The sequence below is a fragment of the Lepisosteus platostomus genome, chromosome 8, assembly GCF_059453375.1.
Source record: "Lepisosteus platostomus isolate fLepPlt1 chromosome 8, fLepPlt1.hap1, whole genome shotgun sequence".
Taxonomy (NCBI): domain Eukaryota; kingdom Metazoa; phylum Chordata; class Actinopteri; order Semionotiformes; family Lepisosteidae; genus Lepisosteus; species Lepisosteus platostomus.
The window spans coordinates 20,911,723-20,926,129 of NC_142618.1; the positions used below are offsets into that span (position 1 = coordinate 20,911,723).

Consider the following 14,407-nt stretch of genomic DNA (forward strand, 5'->3'; position numbering starts at 1 on the left):
AATGACTAACTTTGCCCTTTTTCATGCCTGTGGGTAGTTTTACCTACACTAGACCTCAGTAGTGCTCATAATGCTGTAATTTATGTTATGATAAAATAATGTATCTTAAGGTTAAACATCACAAATCCAATGCTATTATATTCAGAATGGTAATAAACACTACCATTTCTCATTAATACTCTACTCTAACAATACACAGTTTGCTTTTAACCATCCTTAGAATGAAACTGTTTGAAGTCAAGGTAGTTTAGCACCGTGCTTTGCATCTCTTAACCTTTAATCTTTTCAAAAAGCCAGCTACACATTGTGTGCTTGGTCCCATTAACTTGGATTCCTCAAGGTGTTGACTTCAAGTTATCTTCATAGATTGTCTTGGAAAAATCAAGGCCCTTAGGCTAGCATCAAATCCCCAAAGAAGTGCTTCATTTTCAAATATAATTATATCATTCTCAGAGCTCCAGCATTTCCTAATGTAAGGTCTATAGTAGTATTTTGCCCTACTGACCTCAATGTTTCATGTAAAGAGGCCTTAACAGTAAATGCCACTGCCGTTCAATTTGTAGTTCTCCCCTTAACCCATCTAAAATATTTATTTTATCTGTCACCTGCTTTGCTGAAGATGCATTTTAAAATTAACAATGATTAAGTTTCATTATTTCATTGGTTAATATTTTATTATCCATGAATCTTATTAAGTCTGAAAACTTTCTTGATAGAGGAGAGAAACAGCATTAGAAAAGGGCTTCAGAAAAAACTTGTAAGTGTCTTCTGTCACATCTTCAGGTGTGTTAAAAGTAACTGACTGGTAATGTACATCTGCAAATGTAGTGAACACAGCTGTTTAAACATTTACCATGTTGCCAAACGAAGGTTCTTTTAGGGTTTTTGTACAAGGCCTACTTCACAAGGCATAATATTGGACCACCTCTGGGAGTGACCTTCTGGCAGTTGAACGGTTCAGCTCCACTTCCTCTCCAGGCTCCTCCCCTAGTGGGAAAAACACCCTGCACCCAGAACTGCCAGTTCTGTGTAGTGTTGCACATGAGGAATTGAAACTCTTAAATGAAATGCATAAAAGCTGAGCTAAAGATCTGCAGTGATTTAGCAGTTAAGTATGTGGGCTTTTTATGTTTGTATACTTCACAGATTGAGTGTTACAGTCAGTTTAGGTTGACACAATACATGTGTGTCAGAAGTGAAGTAGCATGTATTAGCCATGAAAGGTGAGGAGGTTACTGCTAGTTTTAAGTCCTTAATAATATTTTTTTTTAATTGCATTTATTCTGCGGACATGTGTGGGCTTTGTTTTTCAAATTCCGGGTATGCTTTCACACATTCATCTCTGGCTGCTATTGTAATTTCTATAGCAGTCTTTGTTTCAGATAGTTATTTAATTCCTTGTAGACGTAGTTTGTGATTATCAACTTCTTTCACTTCCTCCCCCGAAATCCAGTCTGTTTCAAGGCTTTTGGCATAAACGACAAACACACTCAAATTTGGAAATGGCAAAGAATCCTTCCTTCCGTCTGTCCAGTACTGAAAAAGTGATATGCTTGTACAGTATGTGCATTCAACGCAGTAGGAACTATTTTTCTCTCATGCAGTGGTACTTTTCCATACAGCAAGTGGGATCGTGAGCTTATCTCTTACTACACTGTCTTGATGGGTAAACCTTATTTGGGGGCATTGGTGGCTCCTTAGATTAACTCCTCGCTTCAGAGTCTTCAGACCACACAACTGACATATTGTCTGAGATGCAGCTCCTGTGTGACCATCTGACATGTTTCTGCAGAGCCCTGCCCAACACCTGTCTGTTGAATGTTGGTGCCTTGGTTGCCAGCAGATGCTAGTTGTGGCAAACTCCCTCTTCGCCCATAAAGGTTGAGTTCTGGGTTCGAGCCAAAATTCCACCCCTTCTGCATCGCAGCACTTTTTTTTGAAGTAGGGGATCCACAATATCCACATACTGAAGCCCTCCTTGCTTGTGCTGTGCCATCACTGGGATGGGAGTGTGAAGTGTTCCAGGTCGGCGGGAGAGTTGAATCTCCTGTGGCAGGTCTCTTGCCTCAAAAGAAGTTCAAAAGGCTCCTGAGCACAGATTACAATTGTTGGCCAACTTGGCCTCTCTGACACCAGTGCACATCAGACATCTGGGTTATAGATGGTTAAGCAAGAGTACACAGAGTAGTTCCAGTCTGGACCCTCCCCCCCCCCCCCCCCGCACCATCTACTGTGGCTGGGCCACGACATCCACACATGAAGAGCTCTCTGGCTGATGCAGCCCAGTCTTCCTAGGTGTACGCGCCCTCTGCAGAACTAGGGACCGTGACTGTCTGGGGACAGGAATCTCAGACCTGTTCCTCTCCCTTTGCCATCCATACATGACCTGCTGGGCCACTGTTGCTCCCCTTGGGTCTCTTGTGGTCACGTTGGCCTCGGAGGGGGTTTGGCAATGCAGAGAAGTGAAATTCCTGATAACCCAGGGCCGCCACGTCAACACCTTGGTGCTGCAAGTGCTGTTCCTGGCACCGAAGCTCGACCTGCACCTCCCGTATGTTCATCTTCATGGACAGTGCGTCTGTCCGGCACAATATCGGCAAGCGGCGCCAACTGCGCAGGACACCCCCGCATAGGCTAGCGCGCCGGTCTTGTCTGCCATCCCCAGACGATTTGATTCCATGATATGTGAGATGGCAGCACTTACTTTGCTTTCTCTTGGGAATGGGACCTGTCGGCACAGAATGACGTCTTCATCCAGAAACTGTGCCGTCCCTCCATTCAGATGGATGGACGTGGCTTTTCTGGGGACAGCAGCAATGACTCCCTGCCCTTTTTGGTACTGACTGATTGAAACAGAGGAGGATGGTAGGTTTCGCGTTAAGCTGAGCCTGATAGACCATTTCATGTTCTGTGTCCAGTGTATTCTTTGGGCCTTAATGTTCAACAGATCAAGAGTTGGTGTCAGTAAATCACATCTGTGTGTGTGCTAAGGCACCTCAGGAATAGGCTGTCAAAAAGGTGTCTGTTTGGATTATTAAAGTTTATAGCCAGGCTGGCTTTGCCTCAACTTATGAATTTTACTGGACACTCTAAGAGGAACAGAAAAACCCTGGGATCTGTAGGATTGCTGTATGGTCATCCTCACGTACTATTTCCAGATTCTCTGGACTGTACTGTATGTGACAGATTTTCAACATCCAGGCTTTGATTCTAGGATGATGATGATAAAAACATTTAAAATGTTATAATGCACTTTTCCAAACCCAAGGACACTGTACATTGTGAATAAAGAAAAAGACAAAAAAGTACAATAAAAAGTAAATGAAGAAAAGAAACGAGCATACAGGTTTTTACAGAGGCAGGCAATCAGACATAGGCCATGGTAAAAAGCTAGGTTTTAAGTTCAGATTTGAAGAGTTCAACATTTTCTCTTGTGTCTTGGCGTCTGCATCCCAGGCTCCGCCTGCTGTTTCTGACTCTGCATGTTCTATCCCATTTGATAGAGCTGGCAAGGCCAGTATGTCCCTGGACCAGTGATGGAGTTATTTAATGGGGAGAATTCACCTTCGCAAACCGTGCACCATGTTCTCTTGCTCTTAACTGTGCTCTTGTTCAATAATGAAAGGGAATGTGCCGTTTGCATTGGTAGGCCTGGTAGCCTGTAAGGAGTTATAATTACCTGTGACATCTCTGCATTGCTCACTACACACCTTTGGAGAGACAAATTGGGTACTACCTTTGTCCATACTGGGATATTTCTGGTTATCAACTGTTGTAAACAGACTTATTGGGGATTTGGAATATCATCTTCGGCAGCAGGGGATTATGAGGAGGTTATCCCACTCAGTAACCACTTTTTTTTTCCAGTTTCAACTTTGTAACTAGTACGTTTTGTATTTTCAAATATTTTCATAAATATGTAAGGCGTTTTACCTGGAAAGGGAAGAAAATGTGGCTGTAAAGCAGGAGGTGGCAGAAAATGTGGACAATTTCTTAAAATAGAATTGAAGAAATTTGTTTGTCCTGGTGGATTTGCACAAAATGTGATTCACTTACTGAAATATATTCCAGAATAATATTGTTTGTGAACCAGGACTTTATTGCGATACTAAATAAAATGTATTTAGCCAAATATTATTTAAAAGATGTAGCCAACATAGATGTCCTTTCAACCTGTTTTTTTCAAGGAATGACTGTGTTGCTCAAGCCTGTTGTCATACATATTCGTTCTGATATTTTACAATTTATAACTTTCCACATTCTTTTAAATGTTTTTGAAACGTAATGTAATATTATAATCCCTGTGTCACGGTAAACCAAACCAGTTAAGACACCTATGCATCTTTCATTAAGTGAGCTTTTCTGCATGATTTACATTAAATTGTATTGAAAGTAACTGTATAATACTGAAATCTGAACTTCAGCAAGCGTATGCATTTCAAAAACCTGGTTCCATGAAAGTAAGTGACTGTAATTCATGAACTAGTCAAACTTAGCCAATTAGGCAGTTACTGAACTGTGGCAGAAAATAAACATTCCTCTACACATCAAGTAATTACTGCTTCCCAAAAAAACAATTACAGTGCCATAAAGAGTAACAAGCTGCAGTAAATTTGCACCACATCAGAGGCATCCTGATAACTTTCTCAGTATCCAATTTACTTTGTGTTCTTTTATTTAAGATGTTTGACTGAAGACAAGGCAAAATTATAGGTACTCCACATGAGTTTGAAATATTGCCAGATTAATTTACTCCCAATTATTTTTACTGTATATTAGTAACTGCCAAGAAACTAATTTTATACTGTATAAGTTCTCAAAAGTCTCAAAATATCTCAAATGCACATTAGTTCAGTACGAATTGTTCTGAACTGTATTAAATAGCTGCATAAGTAGCCTGCAACTTTCTTACAGATTTCACAGCAATATTTTTATAAAGTGTTTTATCAGACTAAATCTGTATGAACTGCCATTTACGGTACGCTGCTTCCTTTAGTTTAAGGAATAATAACAAATGTATAAATAACAATAAGAAATTTCTGGCCAGCAGCTATATCACTCTGCAACTCACAACTGGCAACCCACTAAAGCTAAGCGGGTGTGAGCCTGGTCAGAACCTGGATGGAGAGCTAAGGTTGCTGCTGGAAGAGGAGTTAGTGGGACCAGTAGGGGGCACTCACCCTGCAGTCTGTGTGGGTCCTTATGCCCCAGTTTAGTGATACTGTAAAACAGGCGCCGCCCTTCGGATGAGACATAAAGCCAGGGTCCTGACTCGCCATGGTTATAGAAAATCCCAGGGCGGTTCTTAAAAAGTACAGGGGTGTTACTCAAATTTCCCCTCTGGCCTTTACCAGACATGACCTAATAATCCCCTGGCTTCATCACTCTGTTCTCCTCCCCACTGAGAGCTGGTGTGTGGTGAGCATTCTGGTGCACTTTGACTGCCGTCGCATCATCCAGGTGGGGCTGCACACTGGTGGTGGTGGAAGGGAGTCCCCATTACCTGTAGAGCACTATGAGTGGAGAGTACAGAAAAGCGCTATATAAATGTAAGGAGCTTATGATTATTATTATTATTAAGGATGTCCAAGCCCACAGATGTCTGCTCAAAGACAGCAGAGCACATAGCTAGGAATTCCTTGACCTGGTAATGGTCATCTTCTCTTTATTTCAGTATAGGGTGTGCCTTCCCCCCTACATTTATATGTACAAACGCTCAAAGCTCTTCACAGAGATGCTACCGGTTTCCTTCATTCAGATGGCAGATCAGAATTCAGTAGGCTTCACAAACGAAGTCATATCAAATACTTCTATTTTTTAAAAGCACAATATCAGCTTAATGTAAATTCGAGTAGATGAAAGCAATACTCTTGCACGACAGGGCAGTACAAAATAAGCTTCAGCACAGCGCTATATTGCTGAGCGAGCACTCGGTAAAAGGAAATTAATTTGCACTAAAAGGTGGAGAAGTTCAAATGCAGAAAGCAGTGCCTCTCTCCTACTGTAAGACACATGCCTGCACCTGTCAACTACAAACAAAATTATTTACACCTTTTTAATCACCACCACAGCTTGAATCCCAAGTACCCTCATGCATTTTAATATAGGGTTATTCCTCAGTGCAATAACAAAGTACTCTGTAGAGATTTACCCACACAAGCAATTCAAATTCTGTAATACGAAAGAAACTGAGCTTTTTCAGCTGTCTGCAACAAATATCTCCCCTCCCCATTACTGCAAATTCCTGAAACAATGTTCGTTGTTTTCCGTTATGCAGATCTGTGTACCCTGCATCGTAATGAAATTTGATTTTTTTTTTGTCATTTCAGTCCTGATAAAACCTGTTTTTAGAGGAAATATTTTTTTTCGACAAATGGGCTTTTTTGCCACAAAAGTCGTAAAACCGAGTTGTGGTGTATTCAGCAAAGCTGAGAGCTGCAGCAGAATTTCCCTCAATCAGAAAGGGGACAAGGGGTTAGGATGGCCAATCTCTCATCCTCCTGAGGCATGAGGTGCTGTAACTATAGCAGTGTACATGTAATGTCATCTATGTGAATAAACAAGGTCTGCATAGCTCAAGAGGACAGGTGATTACTTGTGTGAGACCCTGGATTGATCATCAAATGTGATATTTCCCCAGATCCCATCCTTCTGCATCAGCAGCCTCAATATGAGTACAGCACACCTTCATTAAAGACATCTGCTAAATCAATGGGCAGCAAGTGATAAATTCAAGATGCTCTGTGGAGGGAACAAATTGTTGCGATTTGGGATTTTCATTTTACTAACACAATTCAAAGTGTTTTTTTTAGTTGGATCGTCCCGCCCATCATACCGCAATCTGTAAGTTAGATAAATATATGAACCTTCTGCATTACATATTCTAATTACATGCTGTGTTTAGATTACAGTGTTCAGTGGGCCAGTTCAGGCTGGTCTGCTTAGAGCACCTAAATCAATATTCCATTTTCGCCTACTGCTTTCCTTAATTAGAACTGCACACCTTGCTACACACTATATAAATCTGTGGCAATACATGGGATTAGAAGGGTAGGCTTTATAGCAACATGAACTAATTATATTACTCCATAATAAATGGTCACATAAACAAGCTTTCTAATGCAGGAGAGAAGGAGAGAAGATCTCTGCAGCTTTACGTCTGGCGATGAAATCGGCTGTTAGAATCATTTACTGTAACGCAGCTTGGTTATCGTCTGAGGCTGTTTTAATTAAAAAGAAAATGTAACACACAGTACAGAAGAACGTATGAAAGGCTGAAAATGACAGGAGGCCATTTGGTCCATCTAGCTCATTTGCCAGTTTAGTGGCTAAGTGAATCTAAAATTTAATCGGGCCGTCTCTTAAGAGTCTGTTTAAGTAGGTTCTTAAGAGGCATCCGGGTGGAGGAGCCTCTTTGTGTAATGAAACATCCCCCGTTCCTCATCCAAATGAACTCCCTTTTAGATTCAGACTACGAACTTGCGTCCTTATTCTACTGTTGAACGAGTCCCCAGCATCATCCCCTATCTATACTGTGTTTTATTTCATATACTAGGTTCAAAACTTCTCTCAATCCGTGAGACTTTAGCTCCCTTGTCCAGTCCTCGTGTGGCAATCCCTTGAGTTGAAGAATTCTTTTCTCGTTGCTTTTTCGTTGCGTGCATTTGAAGAATATGATGTGCTTTTTGTGGTCTAGTAACCAAAACTGAACACAGTATTGTAATTGAGGTATTGAGGTCTTGCCAGTGCGTTGTAAATCTTGAGCAAAACTTCTATGGTTTTAATTCCAGATGGGACGAATGCCCCCCCCAACTCATTTGCAACCTCTGTTAAACATAACTTGCTCTTTACCCAATAATTTCATTTGTGGAAACATGAGAATCGCCATAAACACCCAGATCTCTTGTGTGCTTCGCTTCTGGCAGCTCAGAACCACTCATGCGAGATGTATAGTGGATGTTCCTGCCCTGTCAACATTTTGGATTAAAAAAAAAAACTTTCTGCTTCCATTTCCATTTGCCACTCCTGCTATATTTCCATCATCGGCAAATGAACGTTTTTGGTCAACTCTATCAGAATCTGTAAGTATCGCAACAGGAAAAGCAGCAGGCCTAAAGATGATACCTGCAGCACACTGTTTCTTACATCTGCCCAGTTAGGTGTGGTGCCCCTTAAGATGATGTGCTGTTTAACTCTGTCCCATAACATCACCTTTGCTGTATATCATCCTCTTCCATATCGGATCATATAGAAAGATGCTTGCATTCATGTCCCCATTTTGTATTCTATGGCATAAAACTAGTGTTAATTCTGTTAATTATGTAATACGCTGATGATAAAAGTTTTTTTTTTGTTGTTCTGCTGTAGATGATTTTCTTGATTTCTTGCCTTTTCTAAAACAGGATTCTTTTATTCTGGGAGAATACTGCCATTTTAGAACATCTAGTGGCATTTATGGAAGCAACCGTATGCAGTTCTCTTCCATGTATCCAGTTTTATACGTTTTTAGTTTGAAGAAAGACCACCAGCGGTGCAGCACTCTTATAAAATTGATTTGCCCATACATTCCCTAAAATAAAAGAAAGTTTAAGAAAGAAGCTTATCTTAGCACCCTGTATTTTTTAATCAGAATGTCACAGTACCTGTACTTTGAATGCTCCTCATATCAGATAATAAGGTTAACAATACAATATTTTTTCTAGAATACCAACCTGCTGTTTAAAAGTTTGTAAAGGCAGGCCTGTTCAATTGCAAGATAAGACTTTATAGTGAAACCTTTTTCTTTGAAGGAAGATAGACCCATTAAATTATGCCAAATTAAAAGAGAAACTATTTATGGATCTTAATTAATGTGTAGACAACAGGCAAATGCCAAATAAGTTAAATTATTTTGGTGCATAGCTACCAGTTGAAAGGAATAATTGTTTCACTCCTGTGGCATAGAGAATGTGTGGAAAGTGATGCTGCACACTGAAGTCCAGAGGCTGAACTGTAAAAGGTGAGCTGTGAAGGGAAAATAGGGAACAGTAGTGGTTAGAGATCTGGGCACTTTACTTTTCTTCCTTGGACTGAATGTGCATTTCCAGGCAACATCCTGCCACATACAGTACAGCAAATGGATCTCCAGTTCATCATTACAGATAACACTTCCATTTTCAATTGTCTACTATGCATGGTGAAGCAAAGCAAAAGTGAAGGGAAGTAGAAATGGCTGATTGCTATGAGAAATTGAACTAAAAAGCCCCTACTGTATTGTTTACTCATCTTGTGGGGCATTTTACCAAGGCGTGCAGGAAAACAGTGTCTGTGAAAATCTGTATTGATGTGAGAAGGTATCAAGATGTGTAATGGGTAAAGGTAGGCGTGTCTTTATTGGCTGCTGTACCTAAATTATATTGTGAATTATTCTGACACTTGTTGTTGGTTTGTTTTTTTGTTTCCAGTTACAAATTACAATAACGTGGTGGAGGCGAACTCTGATTCAGATGACGAAGATAAGCTGCATATAGTGGAGGAGGAGAGCCTGCCTGACGCCGCAGACTGCGAGAATAATGTGCCAGAAGATGACCTGCCAACAGACCCTGCAGTATTACCAGAAGATGGGCAAGGAGAGGATGAGGAAGGTTGGGAGGAAGGTGGGGTGTTCTTGCACTGAGGGCTCCTCACTCCGTAGGGCGCATGACACATTTGTCTTTCAGGAAGAATCCGCCTTCTTGATTATATGAATTGCATTCCACATTTTCTACAGCTTGGAGCTCAAGAACATAGCTGCTTTCTTTTATTCATAAAGCCAGAATTCATTGTCTTGCTACAAATAATGTAAAAACCGTAAAAGAAGATCTGGTAAACAAAAAAAAGGCTAGGTGATTGATTTTGGCAGCCATAATTTAAAAGAATTCTGTTCTGAAACCCCATTATCATCTTCAATATTGAAATAGTTTGAAATCGGTGACCAATTTGCAAAAATGCAACTTTTCCATGTTTAAAAGATTTGATTTTCTTCATGATATCTATCATTGTACTCTCTGTCAGTGAAAGAACAGTTAACAAAGAAAAATGATAAGCAGAGCTAGAATCGGCCCCTAAAAAGACACGTCCTTTCCCCACAAGTATCTTTAATCTTCAGGAAACATGGAGAACAGGTAGACACAAGCTGGAAATGATGTATTAAAATCCATTCTTACAAAGGAGCTAAATGTTTCACACATTTGTATATGTTTGATAGATGTCAGGAAGGTTTTCCTTTAATCACAAGAATTAGTTCATTTTTACTAAATAGATTTGTTTTACCACTGTTTGGTTTTCTCAGAAATATCAAAGGTTTTCTTGGCACAGCCTCATAAATGCTTTGAAAACCGTAGAAGGACAGCTCTCCTGTAAATTCTTTACTCCAGTTGCCCCAGTTACAGAATGCAAATCTAATATTTATGAACGTGGTTCAGAAACTTTGTGGCCTGATATAGAAGGGAGAAAGAACTGAGACCACTGCTGCTACAGCTACTTATTTTCCGTGATGATTGTGCTCAGACAGAAAGTCACATAATAGAAAGCTTTGTTCCTTACTTTTACTTTGTTTTTTGTAGGTAGGTTATAATGGATGTAGGAATAAATAAAAAAAAGTGCAAGTGCTGTGCTGTCATCATTTTTTTTGACAGTGCTTTCAGCATACGTTTGGATTTTTCACATGGTTCGGTGTTCTTTAATATCAACATATTGATGACAGAATGGTGCTTGATATCTTAGTTTGTATTTTTAGCATCCCTTATTATATACCTGCAAGATACGGAGCATCCGTAAGGTACAAAGGAATCTAAAATTATTCGTTTTAATGTTTATCCTCTTACCATATTTCTTACCGCATGCAGGATCTTTCCTTGGAGAGTCTCAGTGCTCGTGCGCTGGTGAAACATTCTGAAGCAAAAAAAAATAGGGAAATGAGGACTCTCAGCTGTTAATCCCCAAATTTCCCCACATAAGCCTGGAAAGATGGTAAATGTGGATGTCAGGATACTCTTGAGAGCTAGCAGAAATTCATTGCACTATTTCGACAGCTCACTCAACACCGTCTTCGTAGTTTCCTGTTGATTATTACCAAAATGCATGGGCGTGCCCACTGCACTGGGCCATGCTAAAATTTCAGTGTTTTCATCTTTTCATATATATATGTTAGCATATAGTGTCAGCATTGAAGAGAAAAGAGGAAAAGAAATGTGAAACCTAAAGGTCTTACTTTGAAATGTAAAAGCAAAATAATACTCCTTTCTTTTCAAAGGAAAATGAAGTAGACTTGCTGAAATCTCTTTCAAAAGCATCATTCAGGCTGCCTCTTACTATAGGCAGGTTGTTAACGCTTGGTGATAATAAGGTTCAAGGAGCAACCTCTCACAGACACCATGATTAAATGAGCATGTGTCTGCTTTCCAGCGTGGACCATATTCTGTTATTGATGTTTCTCTTCATACTTATGCTTGTGTGTCTGAAATTAATAAGAACACAATGAAGGTTACAAATGAGAGGCCGTTTGGCCCATCTAGCCCATTTGGTGGTTAGTAGATAAATGATCCAAGGGTGTCATGCAGCTGTTACTTGAAAGAAGTCGGGGTAGTGGTTTCAGCAATGAGGGGGAGCGTCCTCCTTACTTCTATAATCCGAGGATTATAGGGCGGTGGGTGCGGAGCGGTGGCTTTGTGGTTAAGGATCTGCGCCTGTGGCTGGAAGGTTGCTGGTCCGTATCCCGCGACCAGCAGAGGAATCCTACTCTGTTGGGCCCCTGAGCAAGGCCCTTCACCCCAACTGCTCCAGGGGCGCCGTATAAATGGCTGACCCTGCGCTCTGACCCCACGCTTCTCTCCCTGTCTGTGTGTCATGGAGAGCAAGTTGGGGTATGCGAAAAAGACAAAAATTCCTAATACAAGAAATTGAATATGGCCAATAAAGTGATCATATCTTAATCCTTTACATTAAAAAAACGTTTTCAGTTATAACTGCACTTAGACATAGTATCCCCCTGAGACATCTGGTTTATATTTCGTTCTTCATTCTGAAGTCCTCTGAGATGAAATGCCTTTGAGGATTTTAAATACTTGTATTAGATCCCCTTGTAATCTTCTCTGTTCAAAACTAAAAACATTCAGTTCCTCAGCACATCAGTATAGGCCTTTGTTTTATGACCACAAATATGTGTGGTTGCTCTTCTGTGGACAGATTCCAGAGCGCCAACATCTGTTCTGTAATGTGGTGACCAAAGCTGTGTATATGTATTCTAAATGAGGTCTTATTAGTGCATTGCCCAATTTGAATATAAAATCCCTTGGTTCAACTACTAAACCTAAACACTTTGGCTTTTTATATTGCCTCCCCCACATTGTCTGAAAGATGTAAATGTGTCAGCATAAAGACATTTTCAGAAATAGCTTCTTCAGCGTTTCACATTGTTTTTTATCGTTTGTTTTTGCTATCTGCAAGTGAAATTATGCACTTGTCCACATTTAACAACATCTGCCAGATGCTCGCCCAGTCTTGCGTTTTATCTAAATCTTTTTGGATTTCATTTGCTCCTTCTAAAACGTTTGCTCTTATTTTGGTATTGTTTGCAAACAAATAGTTTGGAACTAGAGCAGGCCTTTTGGTCCATGTAGTCCACATGGTTGTTAGTGTAACTAGTTGAAGTGTATGAGCTCATCCAGGGTCGGTCTTTCTTTCTTGAAAAAGACCCGGGTATTGGTTTCAACAAAGGCTGGGTAGCCTGTGCCATATTTTACAACCCCGTTTGCTAGCTATACCAGAATCTAAAATCTAGGATCTGAAGGATTTGGACAGGGTAGGATGTGGACCAGTCAGGAGTGTGTGCTTGGTGGAATACAGCAAGACAGGTCTGTAGGAATTCGCCAGACCTGCTACATGATGCCCCAGAAAGCACCTGTGGCCACAAACCACACAGAACGCTTTCCAACACAGTGTATTGCAGTAAATCACATGCATGCTTAAGGTTTGTTTGGGTGTGTGCTTTTGTTGGTAGTATTCCGTGGTTGAAATAACCTTGCTGAGCTGCATTAGTTTAATCACAGCCTCAGCACAGCAATGTAGATCTCTGTCCTGAAGATGCACTGGTCTTTGATTTGCGAATGTGCTGCTGAATAGTTTGTTTTGCTCTTCAGCTCCAGGGATCCCCTGAATGTTGCAACTGCCACCGTTTTCTCCTTTTGTTTTCTGAATGTAGTATCGCCAGGTGTTTTTATTATACCTGCCCACATTGGAATAACGGGGGGAGGGGGGGGCTGTTTTCATGTTGGCAGCTCAAGGCTATGAGCTCTGCAGCTGCACACAGGAGAGAATGAGGAAGTATACGTGGGCAGTTTCCTTTAACCCTCCCACCATCAAGCCACTGGTCTTACTCACGGCCCCATGTCAGAGGTCCTACGCCCTGTTGGAGGAGAGGTGATGAATGCAGCACTGCAGAACGTGATGACCGATTGCAGGTCGCAAACAGGGAAGAGTAACAGGGTGTACAGGTGCAGTTTGAATAGTGGGTTATTTAAGGAAATGTCCGCAAATACTACAGTAGGTACCAGGTTCCACCACAGGGATGCATGGGAGTAGAATTACCAAGCACAAGAAGTAGGAAATTAAGAAGACGTTGTTATTGGCAGACAAACTGGCCAGTGGAACAGCTGAAAGAACAAGAAGTAATATGTGGAGTAGCAGGAGGTGGGGCTAGTGGCATGAACGGCGTGATTACTTTTGCGAAGTGCCTCACTTTGGAAAATGAAGTCCCAGCAGAAGACAAGACCGCAGGTCTATGAGCTGGGAGGCAGCAACCCCAGTTACCTTCCGAACATTCCTCCCCTGCCTGCTCAAATTGAAAATGAAACTTAGTTCATCCTTGCCTTATTTGTTATGTCGGTAGTCCAAATCGGAAAACAGGCTGTTAAGCTGCAAACCATCCAACAGGTTCTTAACACAACTGCGTTCTTGAATCACGCAGCTACCATAACAGTTAGGTTTCTTGTATGATAGCACAGGTACTTAAGTCATAGCACTGCGTAGGCCTGTTTGTTGGCAATAATAGCAGTGCATACTGAAATCATTACTTGTAAAAGATTGCATCGTCTAAAATTTGACTGAGCCACCCACTCCTGTATTTCCATGAAAACGTCATACTGCGAGGCGTCACCAGGGTGTAGAGATTCTGAAAGACATCATCACAGCAACAAATGTAGTGAATATTTACCAAAGGAAGACATCCCTTTGGCATTGAGCATGTGTTGGGATTGAGGAGGTAATTTTTTGGGCACCTGAACTTGACGTCGTTTTGTTCCCTAGGCCAGCAATAGAAAAACACTGGTACTCGGGTAGCGCTCTCCCAGCATCAGACAGACATAATAGGAACGTACTGTAGGGTTGCTGA

The 14,407-nt window shown here is 41.0% G+C and overlaps 1 protein-coding gene across 4 annotated transcripts in view; it reads left to right on the forward strand.

The window, feature by feature from the left end:
* The window catches only part of zeb1b (zinc finger E-box binding homeobox 1b), a 108,181-nt gene that overhangs the window by 58,948 nt on the left and 34,826 nt on the right, over positions 1–14,407 (forward strand). For all 4 annotated transcript variants that reach the window (XM_088642870.1, XM_088642871.1, XM_088642873.1 and 1 more), the window contains exon 2: positions 9,444–9,635. In XM_088642870.1, coding sequence (XP_088498996.1) covers positions 9,444–9,635 — 192 coding nt within the window. The remainder of the gene's footprint in view (positions 1–9,443; positions 9,636–14,407) is intronic.